This window comes from Terrapene carolina, unplaced genomic scaffold (assembly GCF_002925995.2).
Source record: "Terrapene carolina triunguis isolate 2854851 unplaced genomic scaffold, T_m_triunguis-2.0 Scaffold89, whole genome shotgun sequence".
Classification (NCBI taxonomy): domain Eukaryota; kingdom Metazoa; phylum Chordata; order Testudines; family Emydidae; genus Terrapene; species Terrapene triunguis.
This window is the reverse complement of record NW_020664440.1, coordinates 16,908,843-16,936,386: the sequence shown is the minus strand read 5'-3', so window position 1 is coordinate 16,936,386 and position 27,544 is coordinate 16,908,843. Positions and strand designations below refer to the sequence as shown.

Sequence of the window (27,544 nt, the reverse complement as noted above, 5' to 3'; positions counted from 1 at the left end):
GCTAACGTGTTAGGCTGAGGGGTGGGTGATGGGTGTGCTCCCCCTAGCGTTGCACCGGCCCCGAGCTGGTTCCACATTCCATTCGGGGGGGCTGGTTGTGAGCCAAAAAGCCCTGTGCAATTTGGGTCTTGCGTACTATAGAGGTGCCCCTTTCTCTGTGGTCTCCCCAAGCCACCAAAACTTAGGGTGCTTTTGCAAAGCTAGGTGTCCCTAGGTGTAATTTAAATGCTCATTTCGTGAGTGTTCAGCTACTGGGTGTTTGTGGATGTAGTCGCTGGATGTGTCTTTTGCAAGGCTTTAAAAAAAACTAGGCCTTAATTTCATTGCGAGATGGAATTCATTCCTGTTATGATTCTATACTTGTTTCTTTGGATCATTAGGTTTGACTAGTGCTATGAAACTGACCACTTACAACAGAATTGTAACAGTAGCATGTCCCCTATAGTCTGCCAAAAATGCAACACTGTTGTATGCAGTGTTCTTGTAGCCCTGTTGGTCTCAGGATATTACAGAAACTAGGTGGGTTAGGTAATATCTCTTATTGGACCAACTTCTGTTGGTAAGAGAGACAAGCTTTCCCCCTACACAGAGCTCTTCAGGTCTGGGAACATGTTCCACCTTCTATTTAGCTGTGGCCATTAAGAGTACCTTTCCCAGACCTGATGAAGAGCTCTGTATAAATCAAAAGCTTTTCTCTCTCACCAACTGAGGTTGGTTCAATAAAAGACCTTACCCACCTTGTCTTGCTAAAAAGCAAATTAACATTCAAATTGTACAGTGGAAACTTTCTTTATCACTGTGGTGTCAACTGCAGTTTGGAAAAGCCTTGTTGAAATGATTGCTAAGTATTGGAAAGGATGTATGAAATGACATTACAAATCTGTGTTCAAAGAATATTATTTACATTGCAAAGTGAAACCCTGGAAAGTTAGGTTTCTGTGCAGTTTTAATTGCCCCTTGTGCATCTGCATTATGGTAGCTTTTAATTACATAGTTGCATAGTATTTTTTTTCCCCTCAGGATCCCTGGAGTTTAGGGAGCTATTCCTTGTAATATCAAGAAATGTCTGTGTGAGAGAGAAAAGGGGAGGAGCATCATACATGCTTTTTGAATGGAAACGATAAAAATAATTGGTCTGTATAGCAGTGGTTCTCAGCCAGGGGTATGCAAAGGTCTTCCAGGGGTACATCAACTCATCTAGATATTTGCCTAGTTTTACAACAGGCTACATAAAAAGCACTAACGAAGTCAGGACAAACTACAATTTCATACAGACAGTGACTTACTTATACAGTTCTATATACTATACAATGAAATGTAAGTACAATATTTATATTCCAATTGATTTATATTATAATTATATGGTAAAAATGAGAAAGTAAGTAATTTTTTCAGTACTAGTGTGCTGTGACAGTTTTGTATTTTTGTGTGTGATTTTGTAAGCAAGTAGTTTTTAAGTGAAGTGAATTTGAGGTACGCAAGACAAATCAGCCTCCTGAATGGCGTACAGTAGTCTGGAAAAGTTGAGAGCCACTGCTCTAGAGAACAGTCAGGCCCTCTACTTAAAGTAATATTTTAATAGTTTTACAAATAAAAATTCACTATCAAAATTACAGGACACCACCTGTTTTGATTACAGCAGACAGGGGCGGCTCTAGCTTTTTTGCCACCCCAAGCACGGCAGGCAGGCTGCCTTTGGTGGCTTGCCTGCGTGAAGTCCCCGGTCCCGCGGATTCGGCGGCATACCTGCGGGAGGACCGCCGGTCCTGCGGCTTCGGCGTACCCGCTGCTGAATCCGCGGCACCGGTGGACCTCCCGCAGGCAAGCCGCCAAAGGTTGCCTGACTGCCGCCCTCGCAGAGACCGGCAGGGTGCCCCCCACGGCTTGCCGCCCCAGGCATGCGCTTGGAGCGCTGGTGCCTGGAGCCACTGCTGACAGCAGAGCTCCATAGGGGAAGCACTTCTGAGAAATTCTGAATGTATATTTGTGCTTTATGGGATGAATAAGTTTTAGTAAATGTGAGGTGTCTGGGAGTGCACGTGTGGTGTTTACTTTGGATGGTTCTATGTGTCTGATAGTGTACATATGGTGTATGAAACAAGTGGATGAAAGGATGTGTATGTAGGAGTGGGTAGATTTGTGTATGTGGTTATGTATGAAAATTCTATTGTGTAAGGAAGTCTGTGTGGGCACGAATGAGTCAAAATATGTGTGTGTTGTAATTGATGCATGTGGTGGACAGAAGTCTTCAAAGTTCTATTTCCAAATGCTCTGTGCTGTACTCTCCTGTGAGGGAGTGGGTCCTTCTCGGAAGGTCCATATATCACATCCCTGTCAGCTGCATTTCCCTGGATACTAAGCTGTAAGTTTCAAAGCAACAGAAACAAAACTTCTGAAGATCCGCCTTTCGCCCCTCCTTATTGGACAATGTAAATCAGAGCTTTTTAAGACCGGCTATGTCTGTTGTCTGTATGAGTTAACTGGGCAATGGAGCACGGATTAGTAACTGAAAGAGGCATGCTTTATTTCTAGCTCTCCTTCCACATCTCTCCCAGTAGATCAGTGAGGCAGGATCTTATTAGCTACATTTGACAGTTCCCTTTGCAACATTTATTAACTAACTTATTTCAATTTGAACCTCCCACATTTAGGATTTAGCGTTTGGAAATTTGATCGCAGTTTTTATTTATTTATGAGACTCATTCTCTCTTTTGCTATTATCTTTATCACTAATCTCTTTATTTACTGTTGGGGGAGAAGGAATATTTATTGTATTAATTTCCTTAGTGGAGGAGACTTTGCATATTTTTTGGCCTATATTTTTGTCCCCCTTCTCCCCCCAAACAAACACAGACACACACAAAATGCAGTGACTTTTGTAGCAACTAAACTCTTAAAACTGTAATTTTTCAATAGGCTATTGGTGTACATTTGTGTCTTTTATTTCCAGCAGCAAGATGCTACTAGACACAGAGACAAGGAAAGCCAGCATCCTAGCCTCACTCCAGGCTCTGGGGGAGGATTCTGCAAATGGGAGAAACAGGAGGAATCACAGAAGAAAGCTCATCTCTGGTCCGAGTCCTACTGTGTGTGGCTGCCTTCCCCCAGGGAAACTTCTGCATGGATCCAGATTCACTGATAGAATCCTCCAAAGGGGAAATCTCACAGGACCACTGGCTCTGGAAAGGGAGAAACTGACAAAAGCAAAGCTGGGGAAAAAGTTCAGAATTCCTAAAGGCAAAGGAGACAGCAGATGGGCACTTTCCCAATCTCTGCAGGAGGTCATGTCCTCTGCCCAGGAAGACCAGGCATGCTTTCAGGTGAGGACTAGCAGGATATAGTCTTATATGGGACTGACTGATAGGACCAAATTTAACCTTGATATAACTCTAGTAACATCAATGGGCTTCCACCAGGAATAAATTTGGCCTTTATCTTTGTACTAAGGAAGCAATTTCGTATATATGTAAGCAAAAATAGATATTTTTTTTTGCACAAAAACTGACAGAAGATTTTATCAATACAATGGTGAAACTTGTGTGATATAAATTAAAGAGGCTTTCATGTCAGGGCATCTAATGTTGAGCCTTATGTAAAACTGCCAGAAGTTGATCTTGATAAAAATCTGACCTTTTAACTATAGACTGAAACCATGTGGAAAACTCAGAACTAACTTCTTGTTAGAGAAATATATCCAGTATTTCACTTTTCTCTGTCTTCTGTTAAAAGGAATGGCTGCATGAAGGAGGGCTTTTTGCTTCTATCCAGTCATCTGCTGCCGTCACTCATTCCTCACTCAATGTAGAACCGATTCTGATCTCACACTAATGTGACTATTGACTTTAATGGAGCTATTCCTGATTTACACTGGTGTGTATGAAAGGAGAATCTGGCCCATAATCTTCTGCTTATGACATTTCAGTTGGGAGCTGTGGACCCGGTTATAATGTCACAGTGTGAGGAATATGCAGCAGGGGCAGAAGGACTCAAGAAACCAACATCCTATTTCCACATAAACTTCCTAAGTAGTAAAGAATGAGGGCAGGATGAAATGAAAATCTAGTCCTTAGTCAAATGATTTTTGGTGTTTTTAATGAGGTGTTTCAAAGTTTTATTCAACAGAAGCTGTGGTAGCAGCTACTGTGGCTTCTCTGTACCCTTGCTGAAGTGTTTGACCAGTGGATCTATGTAGTTATGCACCTACTGGCCACTCAAAGTGCCCCCGCTGCACTCCTTTGCAGAAAACTGACACAACAGTAGTGCTGAACCAATTCCCCACTTCCTTGTGCAGTAGAACCATGATTGTGTTTATGACCTTTCATGCCTTTAGGAATGCAGATTTCTCCCAAAAGGAGTAGGGATTTTCAAACTAGGATAACATTTCAAGGGCAATCAGTCCTCGTACTTCAGGGCATAAACTGATTACGGGACTGGGGTAAAGAAGAATTTTCCTCATGGACAGTATTGCCTGGTTACATGCATTATCAAGGTTTGCTCTGGAGCATCTGATATTGGTCAGAAACAGGCTGTCAGGCTATATGGGATTGTAATTTCTAGGTTCCTATAAAAGACTTGAGAAGAGACAATGAGTCGTAGTACAGTTTTGTAGATCTGCAGTTCTGACACTTCAACTTACAGTATAACAGGAAAAATAAATGCACTTTTGCATGGAAACGTGAGTCCTTTATCTGAATTTAATAAGGAGCTTCAAGTATGAAAAGCATTCTTCAGCACTAAGATTTTTGTAATGATACTTATTGTGTAACTAACAATCGCTGGAACTGGTAACAAGAGTAACTGGCTGTTGGTTACTTTTTTCTTTCAGCCAAATCTTCTGTTCAGATTTCAGAAAGCTGCTAAAAGCATTGTTATGCTTTGCTTACTTTACAGAGAGCACCACCTACTGTGAGTAATGAATATTTGTTTGTAATACATTTTATTCTATTCTACTTAGGCTTTTATATCACGTCCATTACCATGGTATCTGAGCACCTTGTACTTAGTACGTAAACACTTCTGTTTCAATTATACATCATGTACAATTATAGTCTGAAATTTTGGGTTAACTTTGGAGCAGGTAAATGAAAGTTATGTGACACCATAGAATATGGATGTGTTGCTATTTAGTTACTGTCTATGGATCTTCCAGAGCTGATTGGGTATTACCTTCATGAGTCATCATAACCTCTTTGCATATTTGTCTGAATTTAGTTTACTACATTTATATGTAAATAATCAGAAGATTTACAGCTCCAAAAATTACAGCCAAGTTAGAAAAGGAGATGTTTTTGTTTTGTATAGTGATGAGATGTCACAGTTACAAAAATAACTCAGGGTCCAATCTTTCAAACACTCACTTATGCAGGTTGGCCCATTGACAGTAACAAAACTATTGGAGGCTATGTGTATGGGTTTCCAGGCTGGGCCTAGTTTTAGAAAAGTGTTAGCCATTTGAATTGGTCATTTAAGACACAATTAATAAGTGTAATCTCCATACTTTCATACACTTGGTAATTCGTAGACCCACGCTTAGGTGTTTGGATGTGGACAAGAATTGTAAGCCTTCAAATTGTCTTTAGTTAGCTGAAAGATTTTGCACTAACAAGTGTGTGTCTTTTTGGTTAGAGCCAACCTCAACTATGGGATTGAGAGAGTCAAGAGATGGAAATCCCAATCAAACCACATGGAACAGTCTAAGGAAGAGATCCTCTTTGATGTGACACTGTTCAGGGCTAAAAAACAGGTAGGGAGAGAGCGGAGTTATCACCTCTAGGTCCAAGTTATCCAGCCTAAATAATTATCAATGAAGCCAACCTAATCAGTTGCATATGTACTGACACAAGGGTGATCTCAGGGTCTGTTAATTTGAATGTAATGCTTTGACAAAAACATATGGTCCTAGGGCTATTAAGAAGCTGATTTTAGGCCAGATCACACTAGAAATGTTTGCTTTTTTTGTTAGTTGGTGAGGGGTTCGATTTCTTTACAACATTTCTATACTGGTAAAAACGTATATGTAGATGCAGTTATACTGACATAAAAGTACTTTTGCCGGTATAGCTTACTTGGTCATGGAACTAGTATAAACTATATTGGAAAAGCAGTTTTGAGTTTTTTTGCCAGTATAAGATGTCTGCACTAGAAGGGGTTGCCTGGTAGCTATACCAGCAAACTGTTCTTAGTGCTGAGCTGGTACTAGTGGAGATGCAGTTATTCCAGTATAAAAGTGCTTTTGCTGGAATAGCATATTTTGCTTATACAAGCAAAATTTCCAGTGTAGACTGGACCTTATACTCCTAATGAAAAAGGTTCAATTGCAAATTTGTTGTGAATTGTTAATCTTGCATTTGAGCTTCAGTCGTCCCTTTTATTGAGACCATAAGCAGTGTTAGGAACAGTATGGTAGAAACTAGCAGAGGCGTAGCGAGCGCCCTCCGTACCCTCCGACTGGAGGGGGCCCCGCAAGGAAGGGGGCCCCTAAAAGTGGCAAAATAAATACCGCATTCCAGTTTCTGCATTGTAAGGGGCCCCGCCCGGACATATGTTCGGAGGGGGCCACGTTCTTTGTTGCTACGGCCCTGGAAACTAGTGCTTATGTGTAAAATCCAATGTGGCTGAATCTTCATCAGTGTTTTAATCAAACAGTTGCAATTTAATTACAGTTCAGTCAATCTCTCTATTCTGGCTGGGAGCCTTGATGCAGGCACTTTATATCAACAAGTATAAAGCTGTTTCATTGTACCTGCTCATCTTTTTTGCCATTTAAATTTTCATTCTTTTTGCATGAAACTTGGAAAATAAGTTTTCTGGCATTCCTGCTTCCATACCAGTGCTCTTTCCTACCTGCAATGTGCAGTGGCATATACTACACATGTAGATAGGAAATTGTCAAATGTGCTTTAATTTATGCTGCAAATCTGATGTATGCTATAGTGAACTGTGAACCATTTGAGCTTTTCTGAGAAGGATAAAAAGATTCCTAAAAAGTGCATTTTTATATTCAGTGTGAGGCAGATGAACAACTTTTCTTTTGGAAATTCACTCTTAAATGGCTAAAATACCATCTGAACAAATCCGTAAAGGCCAGAGTCAGTTTAATTGTGTCAAATGTGCCTCATTTTTGCATGCATTTACTCCAGCCAGGTGTGAAGTTATCATGATTGCACATGTAAACATGCCTTTGAGGATCTGTGCCTATGTGCCAAAACTACCTGAAAAATCTGGTCTTGAATGTGAAGCATGGCGTAGATTATTTGCAAGGTTTGTTATTTAGAATTGTGCTTCAGATTTCACAGCTGTATGGGTGAACCTAAGTATGTATTTAGTTAGTTAGTAAACCCAAGTCACATAGTATTTGTGTTTGTTTTAATAAGCTTTTTTCCTCCCTTAGGGAACCATTTGTGTGTCCATAATAATGCAAGCTCTAGTGTTCTCAGGGTATCTTCACTATCCAGGAAATGAAATCCTCCAAGAAGATGAGATTATGTATTATTGCTGCTCTATAAATGGCTTTTTGAAGCATTACCAAATCCTGGGGGAGGGGAAATAAAAGCTGTTACAAGTCCCAGAACCTGTGCTCATACCCCTAATGATAAGTCTAAAATAATTAGTTGGCTTTATAGTCACCTACTAATTAACAGGCTATACATTTCACCTGGTTCTTCATAAGAGATGGCGTGTTTGATTCCTAGGTTCATGCAGTTACGACCATTTGCAGCCCTTGACCCAGGCTTGCAACTCCTACTGTTGTGACAATTCTGAGTTCTTTTCTTCCCTCTGTGTACGCAATTCACATTAATATGAATGGGAGTTGCATACACTGATGTAATGTCTATATGCTCTTAAGCACTCCCTTTAACTTAATTGGTTGAGGCCTATAGAATGAATTAATGTGTTGAAACTGGTTGATTAAAATGAGATATTCTGCAGATAGCAGAAGAGAAGTGTGATTGACACTGAAGTTAATGACTATCACACTCAAGCATTAATGAAGTTTAATCAGTCTTGCGAATCTTCATTGCTCACAAACTTGTCTTGAAAATAATACTGTCAAATAATGGTCCGCTAATGCAGTGGTTCTCAAAACCTGTCCGCCGCTTGTTCAGGGAAAGCCCATGGCGGGCCAGACCAGTTTGTTTACCTGCTGCGTCCGCAGGTTCGGCCGACAGCGGCTTCCACTGGCTGCGGTTCGCCGCTCCAGGCCAATGGGGGCTGCGGGAAGCGGCGCGGGCCGAGGGATGTGCTGGCCGCCCTTCCTGCAGCCCCCATTGGCCTGGAGCGGCGAACCGCGGCCAGTGGGAGCCACGATCAGCCGAACCTGCGGATGCGGCAGGTAAACAAACCGGCCCGGCCCACCAGGGGCTTTCCCTGAACAAGCGGCGGACCGACTTTGAGAACCACTGCACTAATGAATATAAAATATCCTTAATCTATCAATTTACCATTGGAGCACAGCTCAGGAGACCTAGATTCTATTCCTGGCCCTGCCACTGGCCTGCTGGGTGACCATGGGCAAGTCACTTCACCTCCCCATGCCTCAGTTGCCCAGTCTGTAAATTGGGGATACAACTACTAATCTTCTTTGTAAAGCACTTAGAGACCTACTGATGAAAAGTACTATATAAGAACTAGATATTCTTCTTATTATTATTACCACAATACTCTGGACCTGACTGCAATGTAGCAATTTGTTGATACCAAACAGCATCTATGTAGAGAGGAACCATGCTGGTTCCTTTATAATAATTGACTTTCCCTTCTTAAAGTCAAGGATCTCTGAGCGTGCCATACATATTCTTCATCAGTGTCCTCAGGAGCGAAGTGAGAAGGACATCAGCTACATACTAATCACCCTGCAGCCCGTGAAGGCCTTTGGAAATTACTCCACAGTGATTCAGAAGAAGGTGGCAAAGGCTGCATGGTATTCAAGGTAATAAGGAGGATAAATCCTATGGGGAGAGAGATTGAATTGGTAAAGTCATAGTCAGCTCTGCTATACAGGCAAAACAGGTCAGTGTTTCGGGCAACAGATCAGAGGCAACAATAGTATGAGTTACTGTATGGGCTGACATCTAGGGTGACCAGACAGTAAGCCTGAAAAATCAGGACGGGGTGGGGGGTAATAGGAGCCTATATAATAAAAAGACCCCAAAATCGGGACTGTCCCTATAAAATCGGGACATCTGGTCACCCTACTGACATCTAACCAGTTTGTGTAGGACAATAAACACTATAGTGCTGATGTTGAATAAAGGTAAGAAAATTGCTAAACTGGTTTTATTTTTACGATAACTTGTGGTCTTGTATAGAGTCTTTACCGTGACTAATATGTCATGTGCCAGTGACAAGCACCAAGGTGTCACAGACAGCATGATTTACACTACCACAAAGATACAGAAAAGGAGGAAATACAGCTAAAGCATTTGAAATGTAAAGTATTAAGTAAGGCTTTAATTTTAACGTTTTTGTTCCTTTTCGCTTTAGGTGGAGAGGGTTTTTAAAAGACCCTTCCCCATTTGACAGTCATTTAGATGGTATCAAAGGTGGTAATAACTGTTCTTTTTGGGAGAAAAGAGACGTTAGTTAAGAAGGGCTGGAGTGGTGGTGTTGCTGTTCGTGTCCAATCCAGTTTCCTAAGAAGGCAAAACAAGACAGACAGACACAAAAGGGGAGAGAAAGAAATAACAAAGATAGGAAATGCAGCTTCTGTCTCTGGTGTTGACTTACACTTCTCACTGCTGAAACACAGCATGGTCTGATCTGCCACTCTGAGCCGTGGTCTACACTAGAGGGGGGGGATCGATCTAAGTTACGTAACTTCAGCTATGTGAATAACCGTGGTGTCTTCACAACGGTGAGTTGACTGCTGCCGCTCCCCCGTCGACTCCGCCTGCGCCTCTCGTGGCGCTGGAGTACAGGAGTCCACGGAAGAACGCTTGGGGTTTGATTTATCGCGTCTAGACTAGACATGATAAATCGATCCCCGCTGGATCAATCGCTGCCCGCCGATCCGGCGGGTAGTGTAGACGTACCCTGAGACCTGGCAAACTTATACCAGCATTGAGCTGTTTAGGGTGTTGCTTTTAGTTGCCTTTCTGGTCACAGGCTCACAACAATGTTGCAAAATATACAATCTTGAGTGGTTAAGCTAGACTCTTATTCAGGGCCGGCTCTAGCGTTTTTGCCGCCCCAAGCAGAAAAAAAAAAAGAAAAAAAAAAAAGCCGCGATCGCAAGCGGCAGCAGCTCTACCGCTGCTTCATTCTATGGCAGCAATTCAGCAGCAGGTTCTTCGTTCTGAGAGGGAGTGACGGCCCCGCCGCCGGACGTGCCGCCCCCCTCTTCATTGGCCGCCCCAGGCACCTGCTTGCTAGGCTGGTGCCTGGAGCCGGCCCTGCTCTTATTAGACAGAAGGGGGAAAAAAAGAGGGCTAGGAAAGAGAAGAAATAAGGTAAGGAAGGAAAACACACAAGGGGTGGGGGGAAGGGGGAGGCATTTTTTTTTTTGTCTGACCCCCAGGTAGTGTTTGCGATTCAGCCAGAGCTGGTGGAAGTGTCAGTGTCAGATGGGTCCCTCTCTCTGGCCTAGTCTGGAAATCTCTCAGGATCAGATGACGAAGGCCTGGGGTGTCAGAAGACAGTGGGAATGGCAGCCATGATGGTAAAGCTTGCTCCAGTAGCCAGTTTTTCTCCCTGCAGTCTCTTTCTTTAAGGACTCCAAAAGGTAATGATGGGTGGAATAGCCACCATTAGGCCTAATTTCCAACACACCAATTTTGGGTCATTGATTTTTGTTGTCAGACTTTTCTTGTTTACCAAGCATGATCTTAACACAGTCGTTGCATTATATCACTAGTCCTTTTTATTTGGACTAATTCAAAGTCTTTCTGTCTTGCCTTTGAACCTTTTCCATTCCACATTTGTTCTTATAGGTTACTGTGACATTTTATGAACTTTCACTCTCTTTTCACTGTTGAGCTCACAATTAGGGTAAATATGTAGGCCCACTTATTACAACAGCCCTGAACTTTTGGTATATTCAAATCAGGATCCAAAACTGCATTCACATTTCACACCTTGAGCTTCTATGTACAAGCATTTATACTATCCAGTGTGTTTGTGTGACAGTATAGATGAAAATCTGCCCTTTTGGGGGCAGGAATTTGGAAATAAAACATATGTTACATCTCCCAACCAGGCCTTACTTATATTAGCACTTTTCCTACCATGGCTGCAGCTCCACCAGTGTTAGCAAAAGTGGGAATCCTAGTAATAATAATTGTAGTATATAGCTCTTATCCATAGATCTCAAAGGAGGTTATAATCAATTTAGTGATGGGAAACTGAGGCACGGAGAAGTGATGTGACTTATCCAAGGTCACCTAGCAGGCCAGTAGCAGAGCTGGGAATAGAATCCAGGTCTTCTGAGTCACCAGCCAGTGCTCTTTCCAGTAGACCACAGTATGTAAAACAAAAGGAGATGATGATGTGGGTCTGTGATTTAGCAATGAAATTAAGTCTTTGAAGATTCAGGATGTTCAGAACAGCTTGGAACTATAGCAGCACTGTTAAACTCTTTATTGTTCAGGGAATCTGTCCTTTCTAGGTATGAATCCTGCCAAGTGATGATCCAGCAGGGCTACATACCACACTCCTTCTATATCTGTCTCTCAGGATCTGGTAGGTAGTAGTTTATTAAAAAAATCAGAAGTGATATTTATTGCTTGCCTCAGGGAGCCAAATTAAATTAAGGTTCAGTTTATTTATGTGAAGGGTGTACAGTGTTTCCTCTACTTAAGACTCTTTACAAGAGGCCTTTTGAATGTTTTACAGCATTTTAAAATGAACTTCAGTGGAGTTGGCAGATAGCACAATAACCTTATGTAGAGGAAGCCTTGTTTTCTGACTTCAGTCAGGAATTGCTGCACTGGTGGCTAGAGACCTTTGATCAGCAATGATACTAAGCTTCCTTGCCTCTTTCAAACATAGATAAGGCATCAGTATTTTGTTAAAGAAAACCAAAAATTAGACACATGTTGCCCAAAGATAATTCCTCCAGAATTCTCATGTCTGACAGAGAGAAGGATTTAAACTTAATCTTCAGTGTGATTCATTAGAATTTCAAACAGGTTTCTTTGTTTACATTTATTTTATTCTGTCTCTTGAAAACTTATGGCTCTGTTCCTTTGAATTCCAAACTGCAGCACAGTGAGCCTGATCATGCGAGATGCTGAGCACCATGGTGCTCTGTTTCTCACAAGATTTGGCCTCCTGGCAGGAAAGTTTTGCCACATTAGCTGGAATTAGGGATCCAGTAATTTGTCCTGGGGGTCTGTTCTCCCCTATTTACACGTACGTTAACATTCACTAAACCTAACAGAAATTGTGCGTTTGAGTGCAGGTGCATGTGTTAATGGAAGGAGTAGAGCACTAGTCATGTTTTAAATACATCTATTTCCTCACACTGTAATGTGAGTAGTTATGCAGCATATCTTCTGCATCTAATCATAATTTGCTCACACCTAGTAGAAACAATGAAACAGACGTGTACCTTGCATATTTCAGAGTATTATTTTTGTTTATAAAAACTGTAGTTCCAGGAGGAATTTTGTATCAGATCAGTACACATCTCAGAGGATCTGAGTTTAGGCTCCTGTCTCCTGGGCAACATGTTGTGCCATCTGAAACATGTTGCCACGCACTTTAGACTCTTCTCAGCTGCATATTTGGTAGTGTCCAGGAAATGCCTGTGTTACGTAAATAATTCTTTAAGCTCTTAATACCAGTCTGCACTACAAGAAATATTCCAGACCTTTTGTACCCTTCAAAAGAGTCAGTCTGTGTGATCATGTAAAGTTTACAAGCAAACGGTAACACTATGTCCCTATCATTTGTCATGTTTTGTAAACCTACCTTCCGCTCCCTATTTTTGTTTTCTTGTTTTCTTGTTTTTTTGAAAAACATACATTTTGGATTCAAACTGCTTGAAAATATCCCGTTGAAGCTCACAACAAGCAGGATAATGATACATATATTTTCCATACTTGAAGAGCCTCACATCACATTCACAAGGGGTCTAGAAAAAATGCTTACTTGTTTGCACAATAAGCCCCTATTTGATTTACAAGTTAACAGCTAATTTGTGGTGATGTTTACCTTGTAGCAACAGTTATCAAGAGGAACAATGTCAGTGACCAAGTAAAGCCTGCTTGGTTCTTTAGTCGAGGGGATGCATTTGGGGTGAGTTACAAAGCAGTGCACTAGGTGTTGAAATACATCAACAGCAAGATAGGGTTGAGTTAACCTGTTATTTTTGCAAGGTAGGTAGATAAATTGAGTTTCATGCAATTTACTGTATGGGTGTCACAGAAGAGACACAAAATTGAAATCCCGAACACTTGTGGTAATTAAAAATTCCACATACATTTCCTGAGAGTTGAGGTTTGTCCAAGTGTCCTTGGGCAACATTTCTACTTGCTAGCACTGTAGTGTTGCATTCTGTGCACCAGTTGGCTATTATTCTGCACTCCAGCTGTGTTTCAGCGGTGGAGAGAGATCTGTCTTGTGGGATATAGAGTCCTGTATAAATAAGATGACTTTTTATAATGTGTGACTTTTTATTATCTGCTGATTTATTTTCAGTACCACAAAACATATTCTCTGTTGCCTAATTAAATATAGACATAGGGGAGAGAGAAGATTTGAAATTAAAGAATGATTAAAATTTAAATTGATATTTTAAAATTATACGCTTTTCCTCTCCTCACTCCACCCTTTTAATTATTATTTTTCAGGATAGAGAGATTATAAATGGTGACTACTGGCAGACAACTGTTATTATTCAGGAACCAGCTGAGTTTCTCTGTATTGACAGAGAGGTAAATATTTCTTACATTTATGACAAATAAAAATGGTTAATAGTCAAACATATGTAAGCGCATTGGGCCAAATTCTGCCCGCAGTTACAGCCAGGCTACCCCTACTGAGTCGCAGCAGTGTTGTGTGGGCATAATCAAGGGTCAGAATTTGGCCTTCTTTGTTCAGACACTGCTGTATAAATATAATTTGATGTGCAGCAAAAAGTTCCACCACTGATGGCTGTTCTTACATATCATCCTTCAAAAATTTGTTCCATCTGCATTTGATGGATGATCAAGTTGCTACACCCCTACTATAAAACTGCCTGGGGTAAAAGTGGAGAATGCTCACCTTATGTTATATAATCAGATGCTTTACATTGGTGTTGTGTGTGTCAGATTCACGGTGTCACACAGTTGATCATGTGAATGCAAACACAATGTGAGGTCAACAAACCATGTTTATGCAGTGATGACAGAACCAGTTTGCATAAAGTAAGAATTCCGTAGGTTCTTGGTTCAGAATTTAGACCCATCCTTTTTTGGAAGATTGGAACACTTTGAATGACATTTCTTTGTGCCATTCTTGTGCACTATTTCACTTCTAGATTTTGGCTGGGAATGGAAGAAGCTCATGGCAAAGCCAAAACACCACCAGGGGAGTTGTTCTTATGGTATTCCTAGCTTGACTGGAAACGGGAAGTGCTAGAAATTCCATGAGAGTCACCAGATTCTGATAGTTCAACAACGGGGAGATTCTCCCCTCCAAACCTTTGAAGATGTATCCACCTGTAGTTTTGCTATACATCAACAAGATGCAGAAACTTTAAAACACAGTGGGCCAAATTAATCTCTGGTGTAACTGCAGCGACTTCAATGGAATTACATCAAGGGTGAATCTGAACCAAGCGCTTGCTACTTATCCACATCTGAAAATGGAGCACGAGGTAGATTAAAATAAAGTTATCTTGACTGTACATCAAATTAACTGGTCACATATGTACTTGGTTGTTTGTGTGTGCGCAGTTCTTGAGTACAGTGGCGGTGACCGTGCACGTATTGGGTATGCATATACACAAGTATTTTTTTCTAAAAATATAGGCCGTGATATCCATAAGTAAGCATGTAACAGGAGGCTTGAAGGGCTAGTTGGCCAAGTGCAGTGGTCCTCAAACTGTGGGGCGCGTCCCCCTAAGGGGGCGTGGAGGAATGTTGGGGGGGGGGGGGGGGGCGCGGCAGGGCCCGGGCCAACTCCCATTGGGAGGGGGGAGAAGAGAGCGCCATCCAGCCCCGCTCTGCCCCCAGGCCCACCCCCAGCCACAGCTCCACTACTGCCCCCCCTCCAACCCCTACAGCCTTGGCACCCGACCGCGGCCTGGCCACGTCTTCTGCTCCGGCCCCAGCCCCAGTCTCTCCCCCAGTCTCAGGCCCTGGCCAAAGCTCCTTTTCCGGCCCCAGACTTGCCCCCAATCCCGGCTGCAGCTCCAGTACGGGCCCTGGCCTCAGCCCTGCCCCCCGGCCTCAGACCCTGGTTGCAGCTGTGCTCCCAGCCCCGCCCCCAGCCTTGGCCCCTGGCAGTGGCCACACTTCCCCTCCCCAGAAGCCGCATTTCTGCTTCTGGCCCTGGCTTGGGGGTGTGTGGACAGAGGAAAGGGGGGGCACAATTGTGTAAAGTTTGGGGACCACTGGCTTAGTGGTTAGAGTGCTTAACTTCCTGCCCCCTGCTTCTGTGGTCAATGTGACTCAGTCTTTAAGGCAGGGGTGTAGGAAAACCCAGACCCTCCCACTCCACCAGGTCCCCGCCCAGGACCCTGTGTAAATCAACCCCTGAGTAGGAGAGCGCCCAGAGGGGAGTCTACGTCCACTGCCCTGGGCTACTTTCTACTGTTGCCCCTTCAGTTTGCGACATGGCCCTACAATCCAAGTTCCTGTGATGGCTTGTCTCTAGAAGTGCCCCCTGCTGGACCTTGGGCAGCAGCCTGCTGCAGTCCAAGGTTCCTCTGGGTGGGGCAGCTGTAAGTTTGGAACCCCCACAAGGTCTGTGCTTCAGTCACCTGGGTTCCTTTTAGGCCGGGTGCTTGGAGGCCGCCTCCTTCATCCCTTTTGGCCAGGAAGACCGTTCCTGGTGGCTGCCTTGGCTGACAGGCTAGTGATCCTTCCCTCAGGTATGGAGGCAACTAGCTCCTACCTCTTTGCCAGTCAGCCCTGAACTGAGCCACACTCCCTCCTTCTCTCCCCACTAGCCTGGCATTGGCTACAGGTATAATGGGCCAGGGCTAGCTGGGCCCAAAGGCTCTCTTTAACCCCTTCCATGCTGGTGGACTGTTTCTCTGCTTCATCACAAAGCAGATAGTAATTTATTGCATATGCAGAGAATATTGGCATTGTGGTACTGTACATACATTGGGAAAAACAGGTCCTTGCCCTGAAGAGTTTCTAATCTAAATCATAGATTGACCGTCTAGTCTAGGTGCATAGACTAGACCAGATGAAGGTGCCATTTTTGGATTAGAATGGTAGATAACTTCACTTTTAAAAAGTGTTTTGTTCTTCTGTCCTTGGTTGATTATTGTTGGAAAAACCTCATAGAAGACATGAGCATTCAAGAGGGATTTGAATCCAGAGAGCAAGGCGTCCGGGGTGGCATCAAAAGTGGGAAGAAGGGTGGGAGGACTGTAGGTAGTGGGAAACGCAATGTTGGACTTTGCTATAAGATGTCTCTGACTGTTGTGTTATGGTCAGTCAAGTTCAAAGAACTCATGAACTGTACTGGGGAATAGCTATAGATAATGCTGCCCTTTGGATCAGTCACTGTATTGTAAATCAGAGCAGGATAGAAGGATAGTCTTGTAATTATTGTGCTTAAGGTACTAGAGTGAGAATCAGGACATTTGGTTCTCTTCCTAGGTCTGCCACAGACTCACTCTGATGTCTCAGACAAGTCACATAAACTGGGAGATTTTCAAAGGAGCCTAAGGGAATGAAGCACCCAAATCCTAATGAATTCCAGTAGGAATTGGGTGCCAATCCCAGCCTTAATCTGTGTGCTTCAGTTTCAGGATAATAACACTTCCTTACTTTGCAGGGAGGCTATGAGGTTAAGTGATTAATATTTGTGAGATGCTCAGATACTGCCATGACAAGTGCCATAGAAAATCCTACATATAAAATAAGCAGTGAATGATAATGTCACGTATAATACAGCCAAAGAGCCAGGTCATATTTCCTCGGGAGCTACAGAAATGTGTGCTTCTCGGAGGAGGTGTGGGTGAGGGGAGGAAAAGCCCATAAAGGAAGAGGGGGAGCCTTCTTCAAAGGAAATGTTGGTTAAACTGTCTTCCTTCTGGGGCCCTAGTTCTGTTCCTTGTAACATTGCTGTCTACCATTCTCATCCTTTAAGTGCTTAGGGAAACACTTTAAGATAAGAGAAGAAAGAGTTTGATTATGAATAGGCGAATGGGAGGTTTTTCTGTTTTTAAAATATTTTTTAACTAGTTCTTTTCTTAAAGGATTTCATCAAGATTTTCCTGTCCGGTGGGAAAAAAGTGTTTGGAGATCCTGAGCAGATGCGGTTTCTGAGGTAGGATGGAAGAACTTCAGACTTTTCAATTACCACATCTGTGAATCAACTGTGGTGTTAACTTGGGGAGGGTTCATCACCAGAAAAGTACTGTAGTCCTTTTGACCTGTTACTGTTTTTCTCCTCTTTCACATTGTTTCCATGAGCAAGTCAATTAACTACTCTGTGTGTCTCAGTTTCTCCATATGCAGATAGGCACAATAACTCTTCTCAGGATTGTTGTGAATCTTGCTGATTTGCCACGCTGGAGATCTTCATGTTGAAGGCATTATTAGAAGTACTATTATCTTTAGTAATAATGAATCATTTACTGTCCACTAAATGTCTTGTCTCTTTTATTACAATGGCATACTAACTTTCTGGCATAGTTTGAGAGTTTTTAATTTAACAGTATACTGGTCTTGCTGATCCCTCCATAAAATGAACAGGAGTACAGTGAACTTTTAACATTACAGATGCTATTTGACTTCAATAGATGGGATGGTCCTCACAATTTCTTTCTCTGATTTGCTTAGAAGTCTGCACTGTTTTAAAGGTTGGCCCATCAATCTGCTGGAAGACAATCCTGGAAAATGCATTGTCTGTCACTACAGGTAAGAAAAGTTTATTCAGTGTAGAAAACCAGCATTATCCAGTGGAATTAACATTATTATAAAACATTTAGATTGTGCTGTAAGTTTCCATTGTGTTTTACAAATGAGTACTCTGTCAGTGGGGTTATTCATAGTAGTAAGCACTATGCCCAGTAGCACATGTTTTCAGGACTGGAACCACCGAAGACATGTTCCTAGACCCTAGGAACTTAATTTGAGGCCCTGATCCTGCAGTTGGATCTGCTTTGGCCGATCCCTTTGCACCTGCAGAACTGAGATCTGCATGATGCAGGGTCAGCTGAGACAGATGTGGTTGCAGAATTGGTATCTAAATAAGGATGAACATAGAGTGCTTACTAAAAATCTTTGGCAAAACTAGAATTTATTATAATGTTAATATTAGTCTCTCCACAGATGACTAAGGCTCTGACATTTCCCAGGGTGCAATCTGGACTGTTGAACAGCTCTGTCCCCTCAGTTATCCAACCTGGGGTGCCTTTTACACTGTCGCTGTGAGAGTAAGCACTCTTGCTCTGCTTTCACACAGCTTCCAGCATGTAAATCACTCCCAGACATACTGTATGAGTGCTATGGCCAGCCACTCTTGTATTACACTGCAGAGCAACACCAGCAAATTCCCAGTCCCAGACTTTCCCCCAGAAATGTGCGTCTTGTATTACCCAGCCTTCTCCTGGACAACACAGGCTCATATAAAGTCTGTCATTTTAATAGAAAATGATGTGTACAAATCCTGTTCTCTCAAATGGAGTTTCCCAAACACTTCAATCCAAGCACACTGGTCTTGATAAAACAATGAAACAGGGTTATTAACAACAGAAAGATTGGTTTTTAAGTGTTCACAAGTAATAAGAACATAAGATCATAAGAACGGCCATACTGGGTCAGACCAAATGTCCACCAAGCCCAGTATCCTGTCCTCTGACAGTGGCCAATGGCAGGTGCCCCAAAGGGAATGAACAGACAGGTTATCATCAAGTGGCCCATGCCCTGTCACCCAATCCCAGCTTCTGGCAAACAGAGGCTAGGGATACCATTCCTGCCCATCCTGGCTAATAGCCATTGATGGACCTATCTTCCATGAATCTATCTAGCTCCCTTTTGAACCCTGTTATAGTATTGGCCTTCACAACACCCTCTGGCAAGGAGTTCCACAGGTTGACAGTGCGCTGTGTGAAAAAATACTTTCTTGTGTTTGTTTCAAACCTGCTACCTATTAATTTCATTTGGTGGCCCCTTGTTCTTGTATTATGAGAAGGAGTAAATAACACTTCCTTATTTACTTTCTCTATACCACTCATGATTTTATAGACCTCTATCATATCCCTCCTTAGTCGCCTCTTTTCCAAGCTGAAATAATGAGAAATAAAAGTTAGAAGTGGTTACAAAGAAATAAAAGGTAAAACACAACTAGTTCCTAACTAAACAAGCTAAGTATCCGACGGGTAGCCGTGTTAGTCTGGATCTGTAAAAAGCAACAAAGAGTCCTGTGGCACCTTAAAGACTAACAGATATATTGGAGCATAAGCTTTCGTGGGTGAATGTCCACTGCATCTGACGAAGTGGGCATTCACCCACGAAAGCTTATGCTCCAATACATCCGTTAGTCTTTAAGGTGCCACAGGACTCTTTGTTGCTTTAAACAAGCTAAATGATTTCAAAGCAAAAGTATGTTGCACCATGTTTTAGAAGTCTTACTGACTGAATTCCTTTCTGCCAGGATCCCCCTTCAGTCCAATAATGCTTCCTTTTTCCTTCACACATTGTCGATGCTCTGAGTAGCAATGAAGGGAGTGAGGATTTGGGGTTTCTGTTCTCCATTTTTTATACTTTTTCCTCTCCTTTGAGAATTGTCTCCAGCTGGGGTTCAGGAGACAAAGTCTGTGAGGATGGGAACCTCCAGCTGTTTGCAAAGATATAAATTACTCGCTACACTTTTTTTCCTGCCAAAGAATGGCCACTTAAACAGGTGATAGTCCATTTGATTTTGTTGACACCTGACTGAAGTGTTGGTTAGCCTTTTGTCTCTGAGGAACTGTTTTTGACTGCTTCCCCAGATTTGGAATATGTCTTAGTAACATCATACAGGAGAATCTTATAACTTTACATACAATATTGCCCCACACATTTTACCAGGACAATAAAGGTCAGTAAATCATGAGTTTTCAGATGATAACTTACAAGGCATAGTTTGTACAAAATTTACATAGTCTTGAAAAAGAGGTGGACATAGGAATACAGGCTGTCACAGGCTCATATCAAATGACCACTGAAGTCAGTGAGTCTTTCTGTTGACGTCAGTGGGCATTGGATCAAACCCTGCATTGGGCCTGACAACTCTGAGATTTAATGTTAATTGCCAACTGCATATTAGTTAATTGTCTATAACATTGGAAAATTGATTTTGGTGGCTCCTCATTTCATAGGTACAAACCATGCTGAGTACTTTGTGAAAGAGTTCAAAAGTGTTATTTTAATAAAATAGCTCATTCCTCCAAATACCTGACCCTGAAATCTCAGCCATCCTCACAGGAATGTTTGATGATATTATCAGGCAAATTTAACAGATGGACATGGCAAAAGCAGTACCACAAGTGATGTAAAGTGAGTCATATATTTATTCTCCAGTATGTGTGTTCACTGGACTTCTCCAGATCAGGGAAGGACTCTCCCCACTTTCAGAACAACCTAGGTTGTGGGGAGACTTTCTGGCCTACAAGAAGTAACTCAATTCATCACCTTTTGGCTTCTTTTGCGGAACGCCCTTAAGTTGCCATAAAGGCTAAATGACAGCTGAACCCGACAAAGCTGCAGCACTTCACATCAGAGTCTGCTGACTACATTGTAGATTTGGAGTAATAAGGAAATACTTTAACATTTGCGGCTGTTGGGTAGTTCAGGATGAACATTAACAATAAACAATTAACAATAAAAAAGCTTTTCAGAATCTAAAGGGTCAACTGAAATAACTAGTGTTCTCTGAGAGCCTGATCCTAAAGCCTGTTGGAGTCAATAGAAAGACTCCTGTTGACATCAGTGAGCTCTGGATGAAATCCTGTGTTTTTACTCAGGCCATCTCCCATTGAAGTCCACAATTGTTTTGACTGAATAAGGCCTCTAGGATTTGGTCCAGTATTAACACAAATGTTTTCATGAAACAAACCAACACAAAAATCAAACAAAGCAGCGTACAATAAAATTTAACTATACTGCTGCAGTACTGGACATCCAAACATAGCCGTGTCATGCTAGTGCATGCTAGAGACCTGAAAAATGAAATGCATGATAATCAGATCAAACTAGCTCCCTGGATTAAGATGAGTGTGTGACGTTGTGCAGTCTATATGGTTTTATAAAAATATGATAATAAGTGAATATAATGTAACTGGGATATGCTTCATGCAAAAGGTCTCTTGTAAGGTATCATTACAAAGCTTATAATCTACTGAGTGTGATCATCCTATTTGTATAAATGTACCATTCTTGTATCTAAAACTAGAAATATAAAATATAACTCTGAGGGCCTATTTGGTGGTTTGGAATCTTGATGACTCCCATTAACCAGGACCATTTTCTGCAGATGGCTGTGTTTTACTTGTGAGTCTTCGTGTATATGAGTGTGCTGGCAAGTGGGTAATGAAGTCTTGCAGTGACATGTGATCATGTCACCTGAACTGGTGCTTTTCCAGTGGGGGGGGGTGAAAACCCAGAGTGACAAAGGGTTCCCGCCTTATGCAAAAGATATATAAAGGGGTGGGAACAGAACAAAGGGACAGGAGAGAGAGCCATCATGAAGAATCCCCTAGCTACCACCTGAGCTGGAACAAGAGCTGTACCAGGGGAAAGAATTGTGCCCAGGCCTGGAAGGTGTCCAGTCTGAGGAAAAAACTTACTGAAACATCTCTAAGGGTGAGATTATCTGTATTCAGTTTGATTAGGCATAGATTTGCGCATTTTATTTTATTTTGCTTGGTGACTTACTTTGTTCTGTCTGTTACTACTTTGAACCACTTAAATCCTACTGTCTGTATTTAATAAAATCACTTTTTATTTAATAATTTACTCAGAGTATGTATTAATACCTGGGGGAGCAAACAACTGTGCATATCTCTCTATCAGTGTTATAGAGGGCGAACAATTTATGAGTTTGCCCTGCATAAGCTTTATGCAGGGTAAAACGGATTTATCTGGGTTTAGACCCCATTGGGAGTTGGGCATCTGAGTGCTAAAGACAAGCACATTTCTGGGAGCTGTTTTCAGGTAAACTTGCAGCTTTGGGACAAGTGATTCAGACCCTGGGTCTGTGTTGGAGCAGACGGGAGTGTCTGGCTCAGCAAGACAGGGTGCTGGAGTCCTGAGCTGGCAGGGAAAACAGGGATAGAAGTAATGTTGGCACATCAGTTGGCAGCTCCCAAGGGGGTTTCTGTGATCCAACCCATCACAGAGTGAAATACAGAAAGTAAATAAAAGACCTAAAACCAAGAAGATTTTTAAAAAAATTATTTCAGCCTTACTGAAACAGGTAAGAACTTAGGGTGACCAGATGTCCCGATTTTATAGGGACAGTCCCGCTTTTTGGGTCTTTTTCTTATATAGGCTCCTATCATTCCCCACCCCTGTCCTGATTTTTCACATTTGCTGTCTGGTCACCCTATAAGAACTCTTTTAAAACATGACATTAAACTCCATGGACTTTTTAATGGGAATGTATGTAGTGCTCATGGAAAATAGCCTTAATTTGGACTCTTACAAGAAATCTTAGGAATCTCATGCCTTTTCTATATCTGTTAATTTCCTTCTGTTTTTATTGTAGAAGAGGAACTGTCATTCTGAGAAACAGTAACGTGACTGAATGGATTTACATTGTGAAAGAAGTGAGTATCTGCAAAGCTAGCATGGAGCTTGGAGATCTGGGCAGGTGCTGTTAGGTGATGGTTATTTTTAAATTACCTTTCATGTACTTAAAGGGAAGTTGTTCTGTACTGAAGATTTTTAAAGATGACTCTTGCCTAAGCAACAGAGCTCCCACGAACAGAATAATGCAAGCTGAAGCTGGCAGTGAGTATGACAAAACACCCTAATGATATTCAGCAAGATTGTTAGATAAGCCATTGAATTCTCCTCTAGGCATGCTTGTAAACATTAGCTATCTGAGTTCCCATACTAAGGATGGTCTGCGTACCATTTTTGTACCAGTATAACTATTTTTGTTAGGGGTATATGTGATATATATACATTTTTTTTAATGAAATAGTTTTACTGGTGCAACCCCTAGTGTGGATGCAGTTGTACCAGTATAAAGCTTATTTTCTTTCCTGTATGAGAATAAGCCATACTGGTATAACTGCATCCACGCTATACCGATGTAGTTAAAGTGGTACAACTTTTGTGTATAGACATGGCCTACATTACCTTTGCACTCATGCAGACTTCAGAGAGGAGGGTATATACACAATGCAGTGGTACCTGCATATAGGAAACCTGGTTATAGCGAGTCTTGTCTTACAGTGAAAGTTCTGAAGTGCTTCACTGCTACCCAGTGGACTTTCACTTTTCCAGTCCCGCTCGGCTAAAACTCTTGGCCCTTATCTATGTTAGACTCTTTTTTCTTAGCAGAAAGCACTCTAGTGCAGGGAGGCTGTTGGCATTTTAGCCAGTGTTGTCTTGACTTGCTCTGGGAGGCAGGTTTTGCTCCATTTTAGAATCCTGGCCTAAACCCCGACACAGCACCACCTAAATCCCTAGGTGACATTTTCCTGGGGATTAGCCATTGTCTTAACAGCTAATAAGCTCCACAGCCATTGCAAGTTAAAGCAGCCTTATGGTTACTCTGATTTACACTGGGGGCCAATTCAGCCCCCGCATTGCGGGAGGTGGAAAGATGCTGATCGTGATCCTGGGACAGCTATAATAATCTATATGTATTTACATTCATTGTAAATCAGTAGTTTAAAAACCAAAGAAGATAAAAATGCAGATTTTGTACATATATATTCTAATTAAATAAGTAAATTTTTTCTTGATTTTTTTTTAATCAGTTCACAAATCTTTGTTGACAAGCAGGACAGAGACTCCTGTGATCATTGCCATAGACACCTTGCTGCAGGGATCTGTGTTTGTGAGTATTCCATACTGAAAGAAAAATGCCTGCCTTCTTGGCTGCCATTAAAAAATACATGTGACTCAGTTTACACTCACTGGTGTTGTTTTGTCCATCCATGGTTTACAACATTCACGATGTGCTGCCACAGATTCACTGCTCCGGTACTCAAGATAACAAAATTAAAGCTAGCTTAGGTATGTCTACATGAGCTGCAATCACAGGGATATACCTCTGAATCATCCTTATCAGTCTTTCAAAATGTTAGGAAATCTTGTTGTTACTTTATTTTATCTCTGATCCTTCTGAGCTGGGACATTTACAAATAGGATTTAAGTTTATAGAATATGGTTCTTGTCCAGGCTCATTTTCTTCTAAGTAATTTTTAACAAAGGCCTGTCTACTCTAAATATATCTGAGTCAGGGGTTGTGGTTACAACATATTTGTTCCCTGACCATGTTACAACATGGTTAAAATTTGTATTGTGGATGGTACTATGCCTTTGTAATTGAACTAGAACTTTGGACAGTCCAAGATTATAATTGTGTAGATGTTGTCAAAGTAATGGCAAAAAATGTTTCCCTTGAATTATTTCTCCAGCTATATAGGTGTGACATAATTGCAATTCAATTCTTATTCAAGATAGCACTGTTAAAACATTTAAAACTGAGCTTGAGAAAACACTACCAATTGTAGGGAACAATCTTTCAGTGGTTGGGAGCAGATTCGGTAACATACTAGATATCTGATTTCTATGTTTCTAAGATTTATTATGTTAAGCTGGTGGCAGATTCTCCTGTTCATTCAGACACGTGTTCTAGCGAAATGCACTTCTATATGACATTTCTGTATACACCATACTGCAGAGGTGACACAAGCTCTCATCAGGTTAGACAACTGCATCATGTCTTGGAGGATAGACGATCTGAAGGGATAAAATCCTGGCCCCACTGAAGTCAATGACAAAACTCCCATTGACTTGATTGGGACCTGAATTTCACCCGATGCATTTATTAATATATTGGCACCCTCTGGCCAAAGCCCTCTGGGCTCCTAATGCAATATAATAAATAAAATATTGTTACAAATTAAAAGACAACATGGCCCACCAGTAATCAAGATGAACTGCAGCAATGGTAGGAGAATTTGAGTGGACAGATTGTAATAAGCATGGCTTGTGCTGAAAGTGGATAGGGGCAAGAGGCTGGGATTGTGGGTTTTAACAAGTCTGGCTCATTGCAATTTTCTTACCTTTAAGGGACTGTTAGACTTTCTTTTTGAGGATCAGCCAAATTTATGTGTAGTTAGCAATGGAGCGGAGTGTCTTAAGATCTCAAAGAAGTTTTACCTGCATCATGCCTCCAAAGATCTTCTGCAGAGGCTACGAAAAAAAGTAAGTATACATTTATTTGTTTTTATGACTACCTAGCTTTGCATCTGCATACCTTGTACTGTTTGCACAATTGCACATGTTGTGGAATAATGTTAGGCATTGAAATCATGAATGTGCTTTCAAAAAATCTGAGGAGATAGAAAGAAGTAATTCAGAACATAGCAGTAGTTACTTCAGTGGTTGGCAACCTCTGGCACGCAGCTCGCCAGGGTAAGCACCCTGGCGGGCCGGGCCGGTTTGTTTACCTGCCGCATCAGCAGGTTCGGCCGATCGCGGCTCCCACTGGCCGCGGTTTGCCGTCCCAGGCCAATGGGGGCGGTGGGAAGCTGTGGCCAGCACATCCCTTGCCCGCGCCGCTTTCCGCCGCTCCCATTGGCCTGGGACAGCGAACTGCAGCCAGTGGGAGCCGCGATCAGCCGAACCTGCTGAAGCGGCAGGTAAACAAACTGTCCCGGCCCGCCAGGGTGGTTACCCTGGCAAGCCACGTGCCAGAGGTTGCCGACCCCTGAGTTATTTGATTTAACAGTCTTCGAATGAGCATAGCAGCAAAGAAACAGCCAATCGACATGATCATAAACCACAAGTAAAATTTTCTCCTAGGGAGGTATCCTCATCACCCCGCCCCCATCCTTTGACCCCTTTATGCTGGGTAAGGGGGGCCCTAAAAGCTCTGCTTCAAGCTGGGGAAGGATTGCCCTCCACAGGCACTGTGGTATTCAGCATAAGGCTGCCTCCTGAGGACCCCCTCACTATTCTTGCTGGCTTAGAGGCCCACAGCACTAACCACTACAGAGATTCTGGGGAATGCCATAACCTAGACAGGCCTCGTGTTGCAGCCTAGGATCCAGAGGGTCCACCTACCGTAACTTCCTCTCCCATGAGCAGCGGATCTGTGAGTTCTGGGAGTCTTAGCAAACAGCACAGAATGTCACTTCCAAAGTCTTGATTTATAAGCACACACTGTTTTGAGGGATAGCTCAGTGGTTTGAGCATTGGCCTGCTAAATCCAGGGTTGTGAGTTCAGTCCTGAGGGGGCCACTTAGGGATCTGGGGCAAAATCAGTACTTGGTCCTGCTAGTGAAGGCAGGGGGCTGGACTCGATGACCTTTCAAGGTCCCTTCCAGTTCTAGGAGACAGGATATCTCCAATTTTCAACAGTAGGGTGAAGATGGCCTTGTCGAATGAGTAAGCAAAATCATGCGCTCTAGATTATTTTTTGTCCCATAAAAATAAATCCAAAGGATGGGGCACTGTAGAGTGTCAGGTTTCAGAGTGGTAGCCGTGTTCGTCTGTATCAGCAAAAACAACGAGGAGTCCTTGTGGCACCTTAGAGACTAACAAATTTATTTGGGCATAAGCTTTCGTGGGCTAAAACACACTTCATCAGATGCATGGAGTGAAAAATAAAGTAAGCAGTATATATATACAGCACATGAAAAGATGGGAGTTGCCTTACCAAGTGGGGGGGTCAGTGCTAATGAGGCCAATGCAATCAAGGTGGACGTTGCCCATTTCCAACAGTTGACAAGAAGGTGTGAGTATCTGTAGAGGGAGAATTACTTTTTGTAGTGACCCATCCACTCCCAGTCTTTATTCAGGCCTAATTTGATGGTGTCCAGTTTGCAAATTAATTCCAGTTCTGCAGTTTCTTGTTGAAGTCTGTTTTTGAAGTTTTTTTAATTGAAGAATTGCCAAACAAGAGTGTAAGCATCTTCTATTATGTAACATGCAGTCAGGTCTGGTTTGAGTTTTTCCTTTTTAAATGAGTCTTCCACAAAGGCTGTTTAGGTACCATAAACCTGCCTAGTTTTGTTATGAAAAGTGGATGGTTATTGTGACATGCCAGTATCTGGTGTTGGCCTTCTATTATTAACTTCAACAATGTAGTAACAAAAAAACATGGTTTTACCTTCTGCATGCAAGGAGCCCCATTCTGGATTTAGCCTCGGGAAGAACACTGGGTGTTTGAGCTGATGGCAGTTTCCTGGTAAACATGAGCTTGTGAG

The 27,544-nt window shown here is 42.2% G+C and overlaps 1 protein-coding gene across 1 annotated transcript in view; it reads left to right on the top strand.

Annotated features, from left to right (window-relative positions):
• Positions 1-1,287: 1,287 nt before the first annotated feature.
• Positions 1,288-27,544, top strand: part of LOC112111901 — a 30,102-nt gene continuing 3,845 nt past the window's right edge. The window contains exons 1-14 of the mRNA XM_026650255.1: positions 1,288-1,317; positions 2,951-3,320; positions 4,826-4,905; positions 5,626-5,743; positions 8,766-8,929; positions 11,585-11,676; positions 13,160-13,236; positions 13,791-13,874; positions 17,363-17,433; positions 17,949-18,026; positions 22,858-22,918; positions 23,012-23,102; positions 24,083-24,162; positions 25,404-25,538. Of these exons, the coding sequence (XP_026506040.1) occupies positions 2,958-3,320; positions 4,826-4,905; positions 5,626-5,743; positions 8,766-8,929; positions 11,585-11,676; positions 13,160-13,236; positions 13,791-13,874; positions 17,363-17,433; positions 17,949-18,026; positions 22,858-22,918; positions 23,012-23,102; positions 24,083-24,162; positions 25,404-25,538 (1,494 nt within the window). The 5' untranslated portion in view covers positions 1,288-1,317; positions 2,951-2,957. The remainder of the gene's footprint in view (positions 1,318-2,950; positions 3,321-4,825; positions 4,906-5,625; positions 5,744-8,765; positions 8,930-11,584; positions 11,677-13,159; positions 13,237-13,790; positions 13,875-17,362; positions 17,434-17,948; positions 18,027-22,857; positions 22,919-23,011; positions 23,103-24,082; positions 24,163-25,403; positions 25,539-27,544) is intronic.